General features: G+C 53.1%; 1 protein-coding gene across 2 annotated transcripts; it reads right to left on the minus strand.

Moving 5' to 3' along the window:
* Window positions 1–86: 86 nt before the first annotated feature.
* Window positions 87–22347, minus strand: SMG9 (SMG9 nonsense mediated mRNA decay factor). 2 transcript variants are annotated; one of them, XM_061139492.1, is made up of 14 exons: window positions 21846–22347; window positions 18414–18569; window positions 15993–16067; window positions 15635–15899; window positions 15441–15538; window positions 12491–12603; window positions 9170–9281; window positions 6952–7047; window positions 6458–6543; window positions 3844–3950; window positions 2969–3166; window positions 2738–2866; window positions 2315–2459; window positions 87–596 (listed from the first exon to the last, which is right to left on the minus strand). In XM_061139492.1, exons 2-14 carry the CDS (start codon window positions 18561–18563, stop codon window positions 518–520), a joined length of 1653 nt encoding a protein of 550 aa, XP_060995475.1. In that variant the 5' UTR covers window positions 18564–18569; window positions 21846–22347; the 3' UTR covers window positions 87–517. The 2 variants fall into 2 exon arrangements, with proteins under 2 accessions (XP_060995475.1, XP_060995476.1); XM_061139493.1 differs by having other exon boundaries at window positions 3059–3166; window positions 21846–22340.
* Between the last annotated feature and the right edge of the window lie 165 nt (window positions 22348–22512).

Raw genomic sequence — 22512 nt, forward strand, 5'->3', positions numbered from 1 at the left:
CTCCCATGCCCCCAAGGGGTGGAACCAGAAATTTCAGGGCTTCCCAGGACCGCACGCTGGGGAGGAAGAGGAGCACGAGAACAGACTTGCGTGACTGTGTTTATTCCAACCACCAGACGCTCCGATGAAGAGCTCCCCAGAGCCGCCTCACCTTCCAGGCAGGAGCCTGGAGTCAGGGCAGAGGGACCTGCTGCTCTGGTCCCTGCAGAGGGAGGCTGGCTCGGAGTGGGGCTTCCTGGTGACCACGCAGGCTCCTCCCACTGCTTGGCCCTGGGGGCTAAGGATGGACTGCCCCGCCCAGCTACAGGGCTGGATCTCAGTCGCCCCCTGAACAACGCTCCCTGGAGGGTAGGGGCCTGGCCCTGGACCCCTCGTGTCTCTGGACGAGGAAGTCGCGGTCCCTCGTCCATCAGGCCTGCTGCCCTTCTCCACCCTGTGGGGGGAGAATGTGGGAGCCCGTCACCACCCACCGGGGGCCCGGAAGGGGGTTTTCTGTGTGACATTCCTCCCCTTGGCCTCAGGCCAGCAGGCGGCTGTACTCTGCCAGGGCGGAGGACTTCTTCACCCCGTCCCAGATCCGGGCGGCATAGTGGAACCTGTGAGGGGAGGTCGAGAGTCAGTGCTGCCCTGGCTGCAGGCCCTGCACGACCGACCCCATCGCCTGGGATGTGGGGAATGTGAGGTGGCCCAAGCTCCTCACCTCCCCAGGGGAAAGCGAGGCTGAAGTCCACAAGCCACCAGCTGTGAGCCCAAACTGCTTCCCACTCCCCTCAGTGCTGGCCTTCGTGGGTATGGGTCTATCTCTTCAGCCCCCCCGAGTCTTGTGATGATCAGAAACGTCTTTTGTTGTCATTAGTCTCTAAGTTGTGTCCGACTCTTGTGATCCCATGGACTAGACTGGCAGGCTCCTCTGTCCATGGGATTTCCCAGGCAAGAATCCTGGAGTGGGTTGCCATTTCCTTCTCCAGGGGATCTTCCTGGCCCTGGGACTGAGCCTGAGTCTCCTGCATTGGCAGGTGTGTACTTTCCCACTGAGGCACCAGGGAAGCCCCTCAGGAACGTCCAGCAGCAGCATAACCCTACCACCGCCCCAGTTCTCTCCTCCCTGCTGGGTCCTGCTTCACACCAACAAGAGGGGCAGACCTCCGATCCCCCAGGCCCTGCACCCTGAGTAGCGTCCTGCTGTGTCCGCACTCCCTGCCCCTTCTGCCCACAGCCGACTGGACAGAACTGGGGAAGCCAAGCTAAAGCTACTTCTCAAGTTCTTGTTTCTCTTGGAAACGAGGCAGTCCTAGATCTGTGGGCTCTGGACACAGAAAGTCATGTAGTGTCAAGGCTGGGGAGGTGGTGCAGGGCTCTGTGAGGGCAGATGCGGGGAGCCGGCCTGACTGCTCAGGCCCCTTCTCGGCCCTGAGAGAGATCAAAAGGTCCCTCTCTGTCCCGCCACCCCTGATTTGTTAAAGTGCAAATTGGCCTTTCTCACCTCCCTCAAGGAAATCGCTGCAGCCACCATTTGCCCATCTTTCTGACTCTGATAAGATTATCGGGCTCTTGTGAATGGCTTATGTCTAGGTAGTCTTTACCTGATTGTAAGAACCTGGTGCCATGCTCTGCTGGAGTTTAGATAAAACTCTTGAGCTAAAACTAGTGTCTGCAGTTTTGCACGTATGCAAGTCTTTGATCTAAAATTTGGTGAATCCTGTTAGCATATATATGTATGTTACCCCTCAATAAAGTTGTCGGAATCAGTCACAAGCTGACTCCGTCCCTCTCAACCCCATCTTTCTTAGTCTTTTTATTTCTCAGGTGCTGTGGTGATTGCGTCCTCGACCTGTTCATCTAGCCGGCAGGCCCGGCAGGCAGATGGAGAAAGCCCGAGGGCAGAGGTGGGAGAGTGGGGGGGGACGATGGGACCCGCGAGCCACGGGAGCTGGAAAACGCAGCTCCCATGGTTCCTGACTGCTTTCTGCTTTCCTCTCCGGTGCTGCTATGCTTTCTGCACTGAGGGTCTTAGAATCAATCCTTGAACCTGACCAGGCACACTGGTCCTACTCCTTGCAGTCAAGTGACACCTAATTACAGATATGTGACCTCACTACACAACACTTCCTTTCTTTGAGCCTAACCCTTCCCACTAGTAAAACGGGTAACGAGACCTACATACTACCGGCTCATAAGGATTCAAAATCACAGGGAACAGCAACAAGATGGGGGGATCAACGTTCCAGGACAGGTGCTGAGGTGTGGAGAGATCCCCGAGACCCTCGACATGGGGCCCCTCACACGGACCCCTCCCTCTGCCGAGCACGCTTACCAGTTCTTCTCGGTGAGGATCGTGTGCGACAGCTGCGGCCGGGCCATGGACATCACCTGGCTCCGAAGCTTGCTCACCAAGGACTGGAAGCTGGGGTGGCCTCGGTACCCAGGGAGCAGGGAGAAGAGGGGGCTGGAACCAGGGCCTGGAAAATTAGAGGTTAGGAGGGGAGGAGGAAGCCTGCCAAGAGAGGGCCGGACTCCCCATCAACAGCGTCCTGGCCTCCCAGGAGCACCTCTGAGTTCAGCCTCAGTGCAGGTCCCCCCATTCTTCTACGACTTGGAAACACACTCCCAAGAAAGGGTCTGAGCAACTCATGGACAGGCCTATGTCTCTGCTCAGACCAGGAAGAGTCTCTCTCACCCTCAAACCAGGACAGCCCGTGTCACCCCATGGCCCGATCCCCTCGAGGGGGAACCCTACCTGCGCGAGGCGGGGTTTCACTCTCTGTCTCGCTGTCCATGAAGGGCATCAGGAACAGATTGACCTCAGAGTCCAAGAAGTCAGGCGGGAGCCCAGGGAAGACATTGCACTGCAACATGGACAGAGTACCTGGCGGAGAGAACCATGAGAGGCTGCAGGCACCAGGGCTAGGGGGCGGGGAGGGAGGTTTGTGCTGGGTGGTCAAGTTGGGGTCAGGGGACCATGTCTGACCTTCCTCCCAAGTCTGGGGGCAGGGCCATGGGACTGGATTGGGAGCCAGGGGGCCACAGGCCAGCTTGGGAGCAGCCGGGAGACCCTCACCCTTGTACCGCAGGTGGGAGTGGGCCATGAGCTGGTCGATCATCAGGTGCATCTGCCGTAGCTTGCGGGGACAGAAATCCTCCCGGCGAGCTTTGTTCTGTAGGAAGACTTGGGCGGGGGGGTTGTTGGGGGGGGGAGGTGGAGCCTGTGAGGCAGCTGGTGCTGCTCCACGCAGACTCCCCTCCTCACTCCAAAGACCTGCCCTGACCCAGAGTTCAGATCACGGCTAAGTATCAACCAGGCCCCTATGCTGGTTGATGCTGGGGACCCAGAAAAATGAGTTAGATCTGGCTTCTGCACTCAGGAAGGCCCCAGTCTGATGGAAAAAATGAAGAGTAGGTGGGCACGTGATCAGGACTGAGCCAGAAAGACCACGGGCCAGGCCAGGCGGAAGAATGGGCAAGAGCCTGTCTGGGGCGTCATAAATGAGCCAGATCTTTGCAGGAGAGCAGGGCAGGGACAGAGTGGGCCAAGGACATGTGTGCAGGGCCCCAGGCGGGACGGCCAGGGTGCAGGGCGCCACTCGGGCCAACCTGACACTTATCCCTGAGCCCCGGGCCAGGGACCCAGATATGGGAAGACTAAGGTCCTGCCCCCATGAGGGTCCCGTTCTGACTGAGGAGCCGAAGTCGGCCTTGGGGGCTGTGCCCTTGATGCCTGAGGGGGCCTTCAGAGGCAGTGGCAGACAATCCTGACGCCTCCTCACCGCTCTCGTGGGCGCTCCTCCCAGCGCCCCCTTTCCCAGCGCGCTCCCGGTTTCCGCCCCTCACCCCTCCTCCGCTCACCCAGGTGGGGGTAGTACTCGGCGCCTTCGTCGGAGCCTGACGAGCTGCTGGACTCATGGCTGGGAGATGGGGTGGAGGGTTTCACCATCTCTGCTGTCTGGAGGAACCTGGGGGTTTGGGTGAGAGGTTGGCACTCCAGCACCAGTCCCCCTGTATCCCACTGTCTGGGGAAGGAGGGGGCTCCCTTTGCGGATCTGATTAAAGCGAGAGCCACGGTGGGAAAAAGCACCACACAGACATCATGTTCCTCACACAATTTTAGGGAATCCAGAGACAACCCTTAGACAACAACTCATGGACCCATATCAACACGCTATGTATTTTTTAACGAATTCATGCCATCCAGAAGAAGACTTTATTTTTAGAGTTTTGGACTCACAGCAAAATTGAGTGGAAAGTACAGAGATTTCCCATAGATTGCCTGCCCCACCCCCTGATGACCCTCTGCTGTCACCCAAAGCCCATGATTTACATGTGGGTTCACTCCTGATGTTTGTCTGTTCTGTGGGTTTTGACAAAAAAATAAATAAATAAAATCATGTGAGCACACCACAGAGTATCACACTGAGTAGTTTCGCGGGCCCTAAATTGTCTCTGCTCCCCTCTCCCCTCCCAATCCTGGCAGCCACTGATGTTTTCACTGGTCTCCATAGTTTGCCTTTTTCAGAATGTCACAGAGTTGGAATCGTACAGTATGAAGCCTTTTCAAACTGGCTTCTTTCACTTAATTATATGCATTTGAAGCTTCTGCATGTCTTTCATGGCATGACAGCGCATCTCTTTTCAACACTAAATAATGTGGTTAGACAGCATCACTGACTCAAGGGACACGAATTTGAGCAAACTCCAGGAGACAGTGGAGGACAGAGGAGCTTGGTGCGGTGCAGTCTGTGGGGTCACAGAGAGTCAGACACGACTGAGTGGCTGAACAACATGTGGATGTGCTACAACTTACGGATCCATTTATCTACTGAACGGCATCCTGGCTGCCCCCAGTTTTGGCAATTAGGAATAAAGCCGTGCAGGTTTTTGCATCAATAGAAGTTCTCAGTTTATACAATTTTAAAGGAAATTTTCCCAAACATATGTCAATAAAAGTAAATAAAATAAACCCATTACCTGAGATAAGAGATAATGGGGTCTGATTAACTCTGGCTATTCTCCTCATGCAGACATACGCAAATATGTTGCTCACAATTTCCAGTGATTCACTCACTCTGGGAAGCCCACCTTGAAGACACTGACTTAAAACTGAAGCTCTGCGTGGGCCAGATCAGCCCACAACGCACCCCCTACCCCACCAAGAATGTGAACTTCCCAGGGCAGCCCGTGTTATCTGTTCAAGCACATCTGTATCCCCAGGGCAAAGGACAGCGGCTGGCCTAAACAACGTCCAATACACTTATTCCCTGAACGAACCAACAGACAATGGTGGGAGGAGGGGATGTTTCCAAATGAAGCCACTTAGATCTGGTCATGTCAGCTAGCTCTCCCAACAAGTTGTTTTTTTACTGTTGGCCAGACCCTCAGCCTATCTCCAGCCCCAGAGTTGTTAGCACACACATTAAGCTCCTACTTGTCAACATCTTACTATGTACCAGGTACTGTGCTGAACGCTTTACATTCTTTAACTCACTTCATTGCTGGACACCGTTTGCTTATAAGGAACTGTGGAAAAAGCAACCACCGCCTAACAAGGACGAGGATTCAAACCCAGGGCTGCCTGACTCTGGGGACATCTGCTGCCTTCAGCTTGGCTCTCCCTCCCTGTGAGCTCCCGTTCCTTCCATCTGTCTGTCTGGGCCTTGAGCCCAGGGCTGCTGGCCAACCCACAGCTACCTCCTGGGACCTACGGATGGGAGCCAGTCCTATCCGGGGGCATTTCTGGAACTTCCAGCTGCTTTAGGCAGCACTCCTGCCAGATCCTGGCTCCTTCCCTTCCCAGCCCAGCAGGGTACTTCAGGGACAGCACCCATGCCTGGAGGAGATGAACCACGAGGCTTGAAGAACCAGATGTGCCAGCTCCTCAGCACGCTGTTCATTGAACAAACTAGGGTTAAACGTCCACCTTGTGCCAGGCGGTGTGCGAGGCACTGGGACTTACATTCTAATGAGGGAGAAGGACCATAAAGAAGGCTTTGTCATCAATGCAAACAAGTACACGGCAGGGTCACAGGAGACTCAGTAGGTCAGGGGAGGCCTCGGGTCGACCGCAAGGACATGGGGCGGGGGGGGGGTGGCTGGCACCTGAGGAGAGTGTTTCTGGCCGAGGGATGAGGAGTGCGGAGGTTCAAAGTAGCAGGAGGAACAGCTATGGGGCCATTATACCCTTGATGGAAGAAGCGAGGGACGTGGTGGGAAAGGTCAACATGGTGACCGGGACCACATCACACTGGACCTTGTAAACCACGCAGGGGAAGGACTTCAGATTTTACTGGGAGTGACAAGCGCAGTCTATGTGCGTGCACTGAAAGAGAAGTCAGTGGCAGTGACGCTCTCTGGCTTATATTTTCAAAGGGCCCCCTTGGCTGCTGTGTGGGAGTGGTTAGAGCTGGGCAGATCGCTGAGTCTGGGGGCCCGTCCTTCAGCTGACTCACCCCCCACAGTTCCTCACCTGTACAGACTGAGGTCCGTGAACCAGTCCTGGACGACTATCACCACGTGGCAGACCGTGAAGAGGAAGGCGGCGATCTGGAGTGACTGAGGGGGGCAGGAAGGGACAACAGAGTTGAAGGTCCCCAGGGTCCAGAATGGGGTCCCTGATCTCAAGACTCAGCTGAGGGGGCCACAGGAAAAGGGCCTCTGAGCCTATAAGCACCTACTGTGCGCCCAGAAGCACCTACTTTGTGTCCAGACTGCACTGCTACTTCCCTTCCAGGTTGTCCTTAGGTTGAGCCAGATGGCAATGATCAGCCCCTGGTCATACAGGCGGATGTGGAGGCTCAAGGGGGGCGGTTACTTTTCTGAGGGGCAGAGTCAGACCTGGCTCTTGGTGCCATCCTCTCCCACCAGCTCTCGGGGTACCCAGGGCTCTTTGCAAATAGAACTGGCCAACCCATACCCATGAGCTCTCTGCCCCGGGTCTCCAGGCCTGCTTGGTCCCCTCACCTGCATCTCAACGTAGGTGTGGGGCAGGTTGTACTCTGGAGGCAGCTTGCGGTCATTGTTGATGAGGTGGTCCAAGATGGAGGGGCTCAGGATGGGCTGGGGTAGGAAGAGAGAGGATTGTTAGGGTGACAGTAGGGATCCCAGGAGACACAGTCACCCAAGTTCCACTTGGTGATGGCAAGTACACCATCTCTCAGGACAAAGTAAGTTTGGAAACACAGGCAGCTTCCTTCTAATTAGTACAGAGCTAATCAGCGAGAGGAGGTGAAAGAGAAAAGTCTCAAAGCAGTTTCCCTTTCCCCAGCTCTTGCAAATCCCCACTGCTCTTAAGTGTCGCCTGCCCTAGAAGAATGCTTCCAGGGCTAATAAATCTAACATCTACATGAATGAGTCATATCCCTACAACACCCTTGTTTTGTTGTTTCAAATGCCTTCAAAATTTCACTAAGATAATTACTCAGGTCAAATAACCATGATTAATGTGAAGACTGGTGAGGATTTTAAAAACGGCATCAGTGGGTGTGCAAAAATTAGCGGTGAGCTCATCACCTCTTCTTAAAGGAACATTCCATTTAGAAAAACAAGAGCCTAAATTAGTGGCTGGGCTATCTATTTCTTATTGCACTTGGTGGAATCCTTTAAGAAACAGGTTTTCCCAAGGGCTCACTTCTAAAACTTAACTCAAACACCACAGTGTTTGGATCTTAACTTCTGTTCTGCTCCACGGAGGTCCTGGCCCCGCCCACAGCCATTTCATCATGTCTCTAAGTGCTGGTGGTCCTAGCACACAGGTCTCACCCCATATTTGTGCGAGGTTTCCCACTCTCCCGTCATCCATGTGTACGGCGGCCAGAACTCTGTTCCACTAACATTCCTTGAGCACCAGCTGTGGGCCAGGCCGCTCCCTGAGGAGCTGCAGGCAGTGGGGAAGCGAGTATAGTACACGAGAACCAGACTGTGGTCAGTCACGAGCGGGGCTGGGATGGCCACATGGGCACCAGTGGGCGCTCAGAGGCGGCGGCTCCTGGGAGGAGGCACTTGCCCCCGAGGAGTCTTCAGGGAGAAGGCAGTGGCCAGGGAACAGAGCAGGGGGAGAGAGTGTGTTCTCATGGTGCCAGTCCTGACTGCCAACAGGACTGAGAACCCACTTCCTGACAGGCCCTGACAGGACTTCCCTTGCGTTCACTCACTGATGCCTCACAGAAACCCCCTGAAGGAGGTAACGCTGTTTATCCTGCTTCAGAAAACTAAGGAATGGCAATGTTAAGCAACTTGGCTGATGTCGCGCAGCTCGGGAGAGAGCTCGTGGTGCGGCAGAGGGAGGCCAGCCACACGGGCCCTGGATGCCAGGCTGAGGAACGGGGAACCCGGAGGAGCTGAGGAAAGCTGCTGGGCATCACAGGACAGGCCAGCTCCCGTGACACTCAGGTGCCTGAAGTTTTCCCATGTGCTGGCTCCTGGGCCCAGCACGCTGCCTGGACTGGTCCACTGACTCCCTGAAACCCTCCTATGAAGCTGAAAACAACTATCAACCCCATTCACAGATGAACAAACTGAGGTGTCTGGGGGAGGTCAAAACTTAAAGTCACCCAACTGGTAAGAATTAAAGGTCAGATCTGGCTTCAGACTGACTCCAGGGCCCCCACTTTTAACCAACAGGCTACAGCAGAGGTCTCCAACCCCCGGGGGAACCAGGCCACAGAGCCGGAGGTGAGCGGTAGGCAACTGAATGAAGCTTCATCTGTCTTTATGGCCGCTTTCTGCTATGCGCATTACCGCCTGAGCTCCACCTTCTGTCAGATCAGCAGCAGCATAAACTCTCATAGGAGCGCGAATCCTACTGTGAACCTCACATGGGAGGGTCTAGGTTGTGAGCTCCTTATGAGAAATCATCCCCAAACCATTCCCCCGACCACCCAGTCTGTGGAAAAATTGTCTTCCACGAAACTGATCCCCAATGCCAAAAAGGTTGGGGAGCACTGAGTTACAAGATTCTTTAGGCGCCTCTGCACACAACGGATGGGAGGGGAGAGGGATGAAATCTGACAAGAAGAGACTAAGGGCCAAGAAGAGACATAACTTGCCCAAAGGCACAAGCATGTCCACGGCTTGGCCGGAGCCACGGGGAACCCAAGCAAAGTTGTGGCTAAGACGCTTTCAGGGAAGGAGCTTAACATGGCATGCTGCGGGGTGGGGTGGGGTGGGTGGGGGCCGGCACCTGTGTGTCCAGGAAAACAATCCGCTCTTGGGTAATAAAGAAGTCGATGCCACTGGTCTGGTTGCCCCCTCGCTCCTTCATTTCGGCACTCTGGGCCCGGAAAACATACGCCCTGCGGAGGAGCAGGTGGGGTCATGAAGAGGTCAGGTTCTCGGCCTCTGCCGCCTCCAGAGTGAGGCCGTGAGTGCCTGTGGGACTAGATTCCCCACCCGCCTGCAAAGCGTTCCATCCGTGGCCCTGCTGTCTGGGTGCTACGTTTTATATCATGTGACTTCACCCCAACCCATAAGTAGACCTGTGAATTCTCAACAAAATTACTAGACTGAGGTGTTTAAGAGCAGGGACTCTCCCAGGCTGCCTGGATTCAAACCCGAGCTCTGCCTCTTGCTGGCTGTGGCTTTGGGCAAGTTCCTTAATCTTTCTTCTCCGTTTCCTCGTCTATAAAACGGGGACAGTAGTCTCAACCTTTCAGGGTGACTGTGAGGTTAACATACGTAAGCCCTTAGAAGAGTGGCTGACACACGGCGATATAAAATTGCCAGCTCTTCATTACCAAGTGTGCCCACCATACGCCAGGCACAGGACACACAGACCTGAAAACTCTCCACCCCACAGGGAGAGGATGTGGGTGTCTCGGTGCCTAGTTCCTGCCCTGACTGGAATGCTTTCCCTGCTCCCCTCCTCCAAGTCTGCTTGCTCTCAAATGTCTCCCGGACCACCCGATTTAAAACGGTAACCTGGCTCCAACGCCGCCGCCCTATAACCCTTCCCCGTTCAGTTACCATCTAACGTGCTTGTTTACCATCCCCTCCATTAAAATGCAAGCTCCAAAAATAATAATAATAATAATAAAATAAAATGCAAGCTCCACAAGGACAGGGATTTCTGCCAGTTTTTGTTTATTGCTGTAGTCCCAATGGGGAGAACAGGGCCTGGCCCATGGAAAGTGCCTAGTAAATACTGATTGAATTGAAGTGAAGCAGGGAGACCAGTTAGGAGACTCCCAGCCTCCTCCAGGGAAGGTGGCAGTGGCCTGGGCCAGGAGATGGGTGTGGAGGAGGAGAGGAGCGGATGAATTCTCAAGGTTCTGACTCTGTGAGACCCCATGGACTATAGCCTGCCAGCCTCCTCTGTCCATGGGATTCTCCAGGCAAGAATACTGGAGTGGGTTGCCATTTCCTTCTCCAGGGGATCGTCCCAACCCAGGGATCAAACCTGGGTCTCCTGCATTGCAGGCAGATTCTTTACCGTCTAAGCCACCTGGGAAGCCTATTCTCAAGATAATTAAGGGTAAAACTTATCAGATCTGGACTTCTTTTGTGATCCACTGGTGAGACTCTGCCCTTCCAATGCAGGGGGCACAATCACTGGTTGGGGAATGAAGATTCCACATGTGTGGTGTGACAAAAAAAAAAATCCCAAACAAAAAAATGCAAGTATCTCCAAAAGATACACAACACCCTAATCCTCACTGCGGCGTTGTTTACAAAAGCATAAGACCTCGAAAAGATACACATACCCCAATATTCATTGCAGCACTGTTCACAAAAGCCTAAGACACAGAAACAACCTAAATGACCGCCAACAGAGATGGATAAAGAAGACACTGTGCATATATACAATGGAATATCACTCAGCCACAAGAGAGTGAAATGACGCCATTTGCAGCAACATGGACGGATCTAGAGAGTGTCACAGTGACTGAAGGCAGTCAGACAGAGAAGCAGAAACACTGCGTGGCAGTCTTTAAATGTAGCATCGAAAACCCAATGATACACATGAACTCACAAACAGAAAGAGACTCACAGACTTAGAAAACGAACGAATGCTTGCAGGGGGAAGGGACAGTTAGGGCGTTTGGGGCCAGCATGTACACACTGCTATACTTGTAACAGGCGATCAACAAGGACCGACTGTACAGCACACGGAGCCCTGCTCGGTGTTGTGCGGCAGCCTACACTGCACGGGAGGGGGTCTGGGGAGAATGACTACATGTGCATGCACGGCTGAGTCGCTTTGCTGTTCACCTAAAACTAACAACATTGTTAATTGGCTATACCCCAATACAAAATAAAAAATTTTAAAAAACCTTATGAGACCTGATGACCAAAGTTGGTAACAATGTCTACCACACCACAGGCTGAGCTGCCTCAGAAAGACATGTCAGGCTGATAGGAGTCTAGCTGAGGACTCTGAGCCAAGAGTTGGGGGTGGAAGCTGAGATGGAAAGAATGCCAGCCAAGAGAGCTGCAGCTGTGCCAGATCGGAGCTGACGTCGTGAGTGAGAGGAGCAGGATGGAGCCCGCCGGGAGGCAGAGCACCCGCAGCTCTGGGTCTGGGGATGTATGTTCTCACCACAGGGAAACTTAACCCGTTCTGGGGTTCCCTCGGGCCCCTCTGAGATCTGCTGGGAACTATGGAGCCTTTCTCTAGAAGAAAAGCCTGGCTGTAGATGTGTGTAAAATCCTACATACACCATTGGAGGGTTCATGGACCCCTGAGGCCCATCCATGGAGTCCACAGCAAAATCACTGGTTTCATAAAAAACCAGACCCCCATTTTTTCAAAGAAATCCCCAATGGCCACTACTTCTGCTCACCCCCATCTTGATTCTTCCTGAATTTAGACTGTCTATATCCCCTACTCTGTTCCTTATGATCCCTGCCTTTCTTTCTTCCTTGCCCTCAGTTTGGAGCCCTATTTCCTAAACTCCCCCCTCCCCCACATCCTCTCCCACGACTCCCTCCTCTACCTTCACAACCATACCCCATCCTCCCTAACAAGGCAGGAAAGAGGTTAGTTTAGAAGCCACACCCTTCTTCCGGGTCTCTTCCCTCACTCTTGATTTCCAGGCCAAAACAGCCACATCCTGGGAGCATTTGCCCTGTGCCAGGTTCATGTTAAAGTTTGCCTTCCCAATCTTGTCTCACCCTCCGAAAATTTACTTGACAGATGAGGAAGTGAGACACCAAGAGGTGAAGGTGCTTGCCCGAGGTCAGCCAGCCAGCGCAGGGCTCAGACCAAGGTGGACCTAAATCCAGACTTAATGAATGGGCCATCCCCGTTCCTGGCTGGCCCTGCACCATTTTCTGGAGTAAGGCAGGGAGGGAGGGAGGGAGGAACAGGACTGGTTTCCTTGGAGCTGCATGCAAGTGTGGTCCAGCCCGTCATCATCCTCCTCTGACACAGACACTGAGGTTAAGGGAGGGGAAGTAACTTCCCAAAGTCCTTTAGTGATGCCACTTGCAACACCCCGGCTGATAAAGGTGGGTGTCCACCTCCCCCACAGCCTTCCACACCCCTACCCAATGCCCCCCTCACCTCTGGTCCTCCTCCGGAGTGTTGGCTGACAACAACGACATGACCATGGACTTGCCCGTCCCCTGCAGGCCCAGGACACCAACAACCAGGACATCGGTCTGATCCAACAGGTACTGTGGGAAGATGCCAGAATGCAACCCTCATAAATCTGCCCATTGCTTACGTGGGAGATGGGGGCCCTACAGACTTCCGTGACTCCCCCCTGCCTTGTCAGATATAAAAGAAAAGTGTTTATGGCCCCAAATCCCCTCATCGGGCACAGAAACTCTATGTGTGGTGGTAGTGGAGGGACACATGGAATGTTCCTGCTGCAAAGAACAGCATTTGAGAGAGCTCCAAAGTAGACAAGAGCCTGTCTGGTTGAGAAGCTAACAGGAAGTCAGTGTGGCTGGAGCACAGTGGAAAAGGGCACCTGACTTTGTGGATGGGAAGGGAGAGGCTCAGGAACAAAAGGACAGGTGGAAGACAGAACTGGGTAATTGCAGGCCACTGGAGTGACACCTGGGAAACCCTGGGCTTCGGGAAAGCTGGGAAAACTGGCAAAGTGTGAGAAAGGGAGCAGCAAGCAGGAAGGGGAGCCGGGCGGATCCTGGCTCTTGTCTGTGGGATTTAAGAGTCCTGTGGAGACACTGAAGCAACCTAGATGCCCATCAGCAGACGAATGGATAAAGAAGCTGTGGTACATATACACTATGGAATATTACTCAGCCATTACAAAGAATTCATTTGAATCAGTTCTAATGAGATGGATGAAACTGGAGCCCATTATACAGAGGGAAGTAAGCCAGAAAGATAAAGACCAATACAGTATACTAACGCATATATATGGAATTTAAAAAGATGGTAACGATAACCCTATATGCAAAACAGAAAAAGAGACACAGATGTACAGAACAGACTTTTAGACTCTGTGGGAGAAGGCAAGGGTGGGATGTTCTGAGAGAATAGCATTGAAACAGTATACTATCAAGGGTGAAACAGACCACCAGCCCAGGTTGGATGCATGAGACAAGTGCTCAGGGCTGGTGCACTGGCAAGACCCAGAGGGATGGGATGGAGAGGGAGGCGGCAACGGGGATCAGGAAGGGGAACACATGTAAATCCATGGCTGACTCATGTCAATGTATGGCAAAAACCACTACAATATTGTAAATAATTAGCCTCCAACTAATAGAAATAAATGGGAAAAAAAAAAAAGATTAACAAGTTAAAAAAAAAAAGAGTCCTGTGGAATCTGGAGACCTTTGACTCTGGGCTGCCAGCAATGCTGACTTTCAACACCAGGGGGTGTGAGAGACACTTCTCAAGGAAGACAGTCATGCCCTCCATGTGGCTATTGCACCGCAGGATCACCTGGAGAGCTCTTAAAAAAAAAAAAAAAAAAGAATATAATCTTGGGCCAAACCCTGGACCCATCAAAGAAGAATATCAAAGGCTAGCACTATTCAATATGGTAGATGCTGACCACATGTGACCACTTAAGTTTAATTAAAATGAAACAAAACTACAAATTTAGTCCTTCAGTTATATGAACCATATTTGGGGATTTGTGGGTAAGCGCTCAATAGCAGGGCCTGGACAGTAATCTTTTTTTTTTTTTCCCATGCCGCAGTTGATATCAACATGAGAGTGGACCCAAAAAGGCAGCAGGGGCCAGGAAACAGATGGCCTGGCACGCTGTCCTACTCAGGCCAAGCTGGGAAGGAGAGGGGGCTCACCTGGGAGAATCTGAGCAGAGAAGTGATGTGTCAGGTCACGGGGGAAACACATCAGAAGAAGGGAAATAAAGACTGGGACAGTGAAGTAGGTATGACGACCAGGAGTGTGAGGTGTGAACTAGGCTGGGGGCTCCTGGGATGCAGCGGGGAACCTCGGAGGGTGGACGCTCAACCCAGTTCGCACTGGTCCAGCACCGGGCTCGACCAATCAGGAGAAGGACTGATGCAGGCCCTGGAGGCTGCCCTGCTGTGGGATTGGGGAGGAGGGACCAGGGACTCTGTGGTACTAGCGGAGCCCTCTTGGCCAACCAGTATCAAAGTATTTCAGTAACTGAACCACCAGCACAGCTGAGCCATTGAGATTCCGCCCAGCTAGGTGAAAACTCTCTCATCCCTTCCCTCTCACCGCTGCGTGGACGTGTTCAGTTGTTTCTGACTCTTTATGACCCCAACAAAGGTCCGTCTAGTCAAGGCTATCATTTTTCCAGTGGTCATGTATGGATGTGAGAGTTGGACTGTGAAGAAAGCTGAGCACCGAAGAACTGATGCTTTTGAACTGCGATGTTGGAGAAGACTCTTGAGAGTCCCTTGGACTGCAAGGAGATCCAACGAGTCCATCCTAAAGGAGATCAGTCCTGGGTGTTCATTGGAAGGACTGATGTTGAAGCTGATACTCCAGTACTTTGGCCACCTGATGTGAAGAGCTGACTCATTGGAAAAGACCCTGATGCTGGAAAAGATTGAGGGCAGGAGGAGAAGGGGACGACAGAGGATGAGATGGTTGGGTGGCATCATTGACTCGATGGACATAGGTTTGGGTGGACTCCGGGAATTGGTGACGGACAGGGAGGCCTGGCGTGCTGCGATTCATGGTGTTGCAGAGTCGGACACGACTGAGCGACTGAACTGAACTGAATGACCCCATGGAGTGTAGCCTGCCAGACTCCTCTTTCCCTGGGATTTCCCAGGCAAGAATACTGGAGTGGGTTGCCATTTCCTTCTCCAGGGGATCTTCCCGACCCAGGGATGGAACCTGAGTCTTCTGTCTCCTGCATTGGCTGGCAGGTTCTTTACCAGCTGAGCCACCGGGGAACCCCTCTCACTGCTGCCACTGCCCAAAAGCCGTTGAGGCTGGTGTTGCCTGCCAAGAGGGTGAAAGTGGAGGGCACCGGGGAGGGGAGGGTGGAACCCAGAGAAGCTCGAGCAGGGAGAGTTGCCCAGCCCCCCAGTACCTCAATGGCACTGTCGCACCAATTCATCTGGTCATCCACCAACTTGATGCTGTGCTTCATGCGCTCTGGGGGCAGCAGTTTGGCCTGGCCCACGACAGCTGCAGGCGAGAGAAAGCAAGAGACAGAGGATGTGCTGAGGTTCTGTGCGAGGGGGTGTCGGCTCCCAACCAGATCCCACCCGGCCCCCAACTCACGGTCCATGGCTGCTGGGGCGGCAGTGCCCATGCCCCGGTTCTGGATCTGGTACACGGGCTGTGTGGGCCTCTGCCCCTCCTTCTCCCCCTTGGGTGGCACAGGGGCCGCTGGGGGAGGTGGGGCAGTGCCCTCGGGGGTTGAGGCACTCGTTGTGGCCGCCGGCCCTTTCCCCTCCTCCCGGGGCTTCATGAGCACAATGGGCTTCTCCAGAGGGGCCGGGGCAGGCGGGGCAGCAGGGGCTGCTGGAGGCAGGGGCTGCTTTGACTGCGGGAGCGAGAAGGTGCTGGTCAGTGGGAGAGATCCTTGCCCTGGCTACTCCCAGCCTCCCCTTCCAAAGAAAGAGTCTGCCCTGCTCACCCGCTCTGCTGGAGGTTTTGAGAGGATGATGGGGGTTTTCTGCATGACCGCTGTGCTGGTCTCTTCGCTGCCATCCTGTGGTGAGGAAGGGCAGTTACTCAGGAATGACGCCCTGGACACTCCGTGAAGTGCCAAGTGCCACTCTAAATGCCTTCAGACATGAACCCCTCCTATCCTAGATAGCGCTGTCAGAGAGGTACCTTGAGCCCCAAGTATCGAATGAAGTAACTGAGATCCAGAGAGGTTAACTGGCTCGCCCAAGGTCACACAGCCATTAAGTGGCAGAGCCAAGTTCCGTCTGGATCTGGCTCCAGAACCACGCTGCCAGATGCTCTGCTGGACGAGCCTGTATGGGAGGAGCTGGGGCTCAGGAGAGGGAACTGTGTTCAACTTGGCCTTGGCTTTTGTTGGTTGTATGGACTTGGACCAGGAACCACCCTCACTTAGGCCTGTGTGCTCATCTGGCAAATGGGGACAGGAATTCCTTCCTCACAGGACTGTTAAGAGGCTGAGAGTAGACAGGACTCCCCAGCCATCCACGTGGCATCAGGCACGCGGCAGGAGCAAGCTGCCTAGAGCTGCTATCTGACAGCTGTGCAGTCCCCTTCTCCTCCCCAGACCCGCGAGCTGACTCCCACGCCTTGCCCTCTTCCGGCCTCTGACTCACCCCTAATCCGTCTAAGAAAGGGGAGAGACCTGGGTTAGAGTCCTGTTCCTTCTTGGCTACCCTGAGTAACCTTGGGAGGGTCTAGACCCCTCACTGGGTCTGTTTCTTCACCCACATACTGAGGACACATTTAAAGTCTGCTCACTCACTGGCCTACGACGGACAAACCAAAGGATACCAAGTGCTTTGGAAAGAACAGGTGAGGGGGATGTCCCTGGGGGACCAGTGGTTAAGAATCTGCCTTCCAATGCAGGGAATGTAGGTTTGATCCCTGGTCGGCAACTAAACCCAAATGCTGCAACTATGGAGCCCTTGGGCTTTCAAGACTGCACGCCACAAGGAAAGATCCCGTATGTTGCAACTAAGACCTGATGCAGCCAAGTAATTAAATAAACAAATAAGTAAATGAATATTAAAATAAAACAGAGGCGAGGGTGCAGAGATGATGATGGATTGGAGATATAGTCAGGAGGCACCTTGTACAGCAACTGGTGCAGGGAGGGTGGGGGTGGGGAGTGTCCAGGATGAGGCCTGATGGGCTGTCAGTGATCCTGAGAGGAAGAGCAATGGCAGGAAGACACTGGGGTCAGTGGGAGATGTGGAGGCTGTGAGGAGTCCACTGGCCAGTTAGCAGGCTGCCGGGGCCAAGCAGCGAAGTCAGAGTCACAGACCAGAGATCTGGGAGCTGCCTGTTCAGGAACTGAAGCTGAAAGTGCAGGAAGATGGTAACACTCCCCAGAAGGATGCTTGTGGAAGGGAGACTGTTGTTCCCACTTATGCTGAGACCCAAGGGAAGGAGCAAGAGCGAAGCTCACTGTGAAGAAATTTCCTTCGTATCTACCATTTTATGGCTCAAAAACTGTCCCAACTGTTACCTTCTTCCACCTCCCCACAAACAGCCCTCAGAGGTGGACAGGGCGCTGGAGAAAGAACCTGGGGGTGTAGGTTCCGGCAGTGAGAGGAGCAGGGTGGGACGGGGCCCAGGCTGAGGTTCCCAAGTCCTGATTCCCAGGACAGGACAGTCTCTAGAGTGGGCACGAGGGTGCTATGCCCTAGGCTCCCTTGGATTTAGGTTCAAGTCCTGGCCTCAAAGGTTATTGACCTGTGACTTTGGGGGTGTCCCTTCCCCTCTGAGACTCATTTCCTCCTTAGGGACAATCAGGTCGAATGTAGGCTCCATTTCACAGGGCAGCTGCAGAAGTTCAGGAAGAACCACGGACGGAAAGCACTCTGCACAGCGCCAGCACACTGCTCAGCGAACACAAACGGCCGCTGTGATTACACAGCTCTGGAAGACAGGAGCTCTGGCACCTCTCAGCTCCAACTCCAATGCCAATCTCCCTCAGTGAGATCCAAAGTGCTTCCCAAGGCCAAGCAGGTCCCACAGGGCCCCAGTGACCCTGACCTCATCTTCTATGGCTTTCCCTTTTTCATCCATGCAACCACTGGTGCCCCCAGGCTCCTCTTTGAACACACCAGATAAAGGCCTCAGGGCGTTCGCACTGGTTGTTTTCCTGTTTTCAAGGCTCTTCACTCAGACTGTCAGGGCTTGTCCTCTCACCTCAGGTCTCTTCTCACGAGTCAGCTCTTCAAAGAAGCTTCCTCTGACCACTTCATCTAAGACAGTCCCTTTATCATTCTCTGAGGACCGTTCGTCTTGTCCACAGATACCTCCCTGGCACACGGCAGGCGCTCAATAAACCTTTGTGGAATGAATGGATGCATGAATGCCGCCCTTGGACCCAGACACTCACCCGTCTCTCTCTTTCCCAGGGTGCAATGTAGTCCCTCTCCCGACCTCCAGGCCCGGAGAGATTCTGGGGGCCGCCAGGGCCTGGCTCCTTCCAGCGCCGCCGCCTCTCTATCCCATAGAGTCCCGGTTGACTGTGCCCAGACTCAGACATGGTCACCTGTGGGGAGAATGAGGTTGACTTCAGGGTGAAAAGAGTCTCTCCTCACTCTATCTGGTGTACCCTGGACTATAAGAAAGCACATCCTTTCAAGAGAGCTCTATGGCTGCGGCAGGGACCGTCAGTGGGCTCCAATATCCATTCTTCACTTCTTTCGAAGAAATAAAACCCACAGTTCTGAGCTGGTACATGGTTATCCAGGATACACTTCTCAGGCTGGTCTACAGTTAGCTGTGGCCATGTGACTAAGTTCTTTCTGGTCAACGGTATGACACTAGAAGTGTGTTTTGGCAGCATTGGGAAACTTTTCTTCACAGATGCTGGCACACGCCTTTTATCCCCTTCTCCTCCTAGCTGAAAGGAATGTGGGTGTGGAGGCTGGAGCTCAAGCAGCTATTTTGTCCTGTGAGGCAACTGAATGGAAAGAAGGCACGACAGAACAAAACACGAGGTTTGGAGATTCCCTATTAACCTTAAATTGAATATTAACCTTAAATTGGCTATCTCTGGATGCAGAGACAAATAATATCCCCTTCTTTCTCTTGTAGCCAAAACTATTCCCAACTACGAATCACTTTGCTCAGCATAAATAATAACACATAGCAGCAGGGTCACATAAAAATGGGATATTGTTGTTGTTTAGTTGCTCAGTTGTGCTGGACTCTTCTGTGACTCCATGGACTGTAGCCCACCAGGCTCCTCCATCCTTGGGATTTCCCAGGCAGGAATACTGGAGTGGATTACCATTTAATTCTCCAGGGGATCTTCCTGACCCAGAGATTGAACCCTCATCTCCTGCATTGCAGGCAGATTCTTTACCACTGTGGCACCAGGGAAGCCCCCAAAATGGGACATACTCTTTCTGAAAGTGTAGCAGATCCTATTCAAACATATTTGTAACATGACTCCCAGTTTGACAGCTACTCTTCTGATAAGCCAATAGTGGCATGTGTTTGGGGGGTGTGGGGGCTCCATTTTCATCTGGTGTCCCTCTGCTTTCAGTGTGTTTACCTTCCATTTCTGATGGTCTGCCATCCCTCAAACTCCAAGCTCTCACCAGGGTTTAATCTAAGACATAAAATATATGGTTACCTCCATGACCCACTCTCTACCCCTGGTGGCTCAGATGGTAAAGTGTCTGCCTGCAATGCAGGAGACCTGCGTTCGATCCCTGGGTTGGGAAGATCCCCTCGAGAAGGAGATGGCAACCCACTCCAGTACTCTTGCATGGAAAATCCCACGGACGGAGGAGCCTGGTAGGCTATGGTCCATGGGGTCGCAAAGAGTCAGACAGGACTGAGCGACTTCACTTTCTTTATCGGTCCCTAGGGAGTTTATCCAGCTGTTTACACCTCATTCCAGGGAAATCTCTGAGTATGTCTCTTGGCAGGACTATGAGGCGAACTGCTATAGCTCACAGGGCCACAGGTGGTCTGTCTTATGTTTTGGGGAATAGTTTTATTGAAATACAGCCACATCTATCAACTTATAAACTGTCTACGGCTGGCTTCTTGATACAATGGCAGAGCAGTCGAGAGAGACTGCTGAGTCTAAAATAACTACCCTCTGGACCTTTACAGAAAAAGTATGCTGACCTTTGCTTAGCTCTTAGGTGCCTTCAAATCATTTTATGAATCGCTCCACCTCCTACCCCATTACACAGTGACATTAAGAGGTCCCTGTGTGAGACACTTTCGCTAGAACGGAAATAACTGTTTACTGGATGCAGGAGTAATTTTGCTAGCTAGTAATTTTGTCTAGCTCCTGTCCCACTGCTTTACATGACCTCTTCCCCAGCCACAAACTAGGTGGAAGACTGCATTCTGAGACAAAGGAGGGCAAGGCCAGTTTAAAGATGCTTATGGAAACTGATTCAGCACTTAAATGACTGTTTACAGTCATGGAGAGTCCCCTCTGAAATTGGGACTCCTCCCTCCTGTGCAATTAAGGGTCTGTTTACACTTTATCCTGGAGACCTTCCCAGCACTTAAGTGTCTGTTTTCTTGTCTCAACGGGGATTCTGCCTGAGCAGCAAGGTGTCTGCTTACAAATCCATAAGGACCCTCTTCCCATGCATGTTCTCCTGGGAACTTACACAGTATTTGAGTGGATTCTACAGCCCTGATGGGGAGTTCCCCAGAATTTAAGAGTTCACCTACAAGCATTTTGGGGACTCACAACATTGTCTCTAGGCTCCTCTGGGGACTCTGCTGCTAAGTCGCTTCAGTCGTGTCTGACTCTGTGCGACCCCATAGACGGCAGCCCACCAGGTTCCCCCGCCCCTGCGATTCTCCAGGCAAGAACACTGGAGTGGGTTGCCATTTCCTTCTCCAATGCATGAAAGTGAAAAGTGAAAGTGAAATCGCTCAGTCGTGTGGGACTCTTCGAGACCCCATGGACTGCACCCTACCAGGCTCCTCCGTCCATGGGATTTTCCAGGCAAGAGTACGGGAGTGGGGTGCCATTGCCTTCTCCGCTGGGGACTCTACCCCCCCAGAAAAGTATAAAGCCAGGCTAGTTGTGCTTATTTACAGGACTCTTAAGGCGACCTCCCAGAAATTAAGAGCCTAATTAAATTAAGGCTCTTTGGGGAGCTTCCTCAGTACTTAGGCATCTCTTAACACGCCCCTTTTGGGGGATCTCCCAGAATCAAAGTGTCTATATGCAAGTTGTCTGGGGAGTCTCTCAATTCCTAACCCCGCATTTATGGTACAAAGCACCACCCCCATCCCAGCACTTGAGTCTATTCACACTTTTTCTAAAAGACTCTCTAACAATTACATATATACGTACAGTCTTTTATATGGGGGCTCCCCTGGAACTTGAGTATAGAATGTTTTACTCAGGGGACGTCCTCATAATTATGAATCTGTTTAGAAGCCACCCACGGGAGAACCCCAGAACTTAAATTTCTATTTACACAGTGTCTGTTGTCATCTGGAAGGCAAAAGTCGAGGATCCGTTTGTAGGCCCTCTACGAGTGTCCCCAGGACTTAAGTTTCTCTTTGCACGTTATTAAAGAGATTTCGCAGTACTCGGCCGCTAGTTTACAGGCCCTCACTATTAATGGCCCCCCAGAACTGAAACTGCTATATGCATATCATCTGTCTCCTCTCCACCGAACTCCCGCCAACCCAGCATTTGATGGGTCGCTTTACTGAGTACTGAGTTTACTGCGTTTCACACAGACGTCCGGCGTCGGAGCAACCCCAAAACACGCCCCATGCCCCGCCCCCGTAAGGGCGCCCGCCTCGAGCGGACACGCGGGCCTCTTACCTAAGGCGGCTGCTGATTGGTTCCTGGGGCGCAGCGGGCTCTCCGAGATGGGGTAGGGTAGGGGTGAGTAGGGTCCACCCGAAGCCACCAGCCTGTAAATGGAGTCTGGGGGCCCAGGAGCGTCGCAGGAGAGAATTAAGAGAACCGGTACCGGTCAACCCAGGACAGGTCAGGGCATCCCGGAAGCAGCACCGAAGGAAGGCCAGCCGGAGGGAGGAACAGCTGGATGAAATATCGCGAGGCCAAACTGAAATCAGGTCTCGCGGGCTGCCGACCCTACGCATGCGCCGCGGGCTGGGCGCGCAAGAATCGAGCGTGAGCGCCAGACTGAGCATGCGTCGATGGAGGTGGTTGGCGTCGATGGAGGTGGTTGGCCTCAACAGGCCCGCGGGTTCTGCTTTAGTGCGCGTGCGCGTCGCAGGGAGCATGCGTAGGCTTGCGGAGACGTTGGGGCTGCGTGGGGGTGGCGCCAGAGACTTTAGGTTCGAGTCTTTCCTCAGCAGTGTCGGCGAGACGCTGTGAGCTGAGACAGCAAGGGAGAATTTAAGTGTCCTGGACTGACTAAGTGTTGAGAACATAGGAGTGAATCAGACCTGGCGCATACGCTGGAAGTGATCCCGGCCTGTGGAAAGAGACAGTTGGGAAATCAAATCACTTAGGAAAGGGC

Source organism: Dama dama, chromosome 4, assembly GCF_033118175.1.
Source record: "Dama dama isolate Ldn47 chromosome 4, ASM3311817v1, whole genome shotgun sequence".
Lineage (NCBI taxonomy): Eukaryota > Metazoa > Chordata > Mammalia > Artiodactyla > Cervidae > Dama > Dama dama.

Coding starts and splice junctions, on each gene's coding strand:
- SMG9 (XM_061139492.1), bottom strand. CDS start 18,563: ATGTCTGAGTCTGGGCACAGTCAACCGGGACTCTATGGGATAGAGAGG. Junction 12,604..15,440: donor GGTGCGACAGTGCCATTGAG/GTACTGGGGGGC, acceptor ATCTTCCCACAG/TACCTGTTGGATCAGACCGA. Junction 3,167..3,843: donor CGAGTACTACCCCCACCTGG/GTGAGCGGAGGA, acceptor CCCCCGCCCAAG/TCTTCCTACAGAACAAAGCT.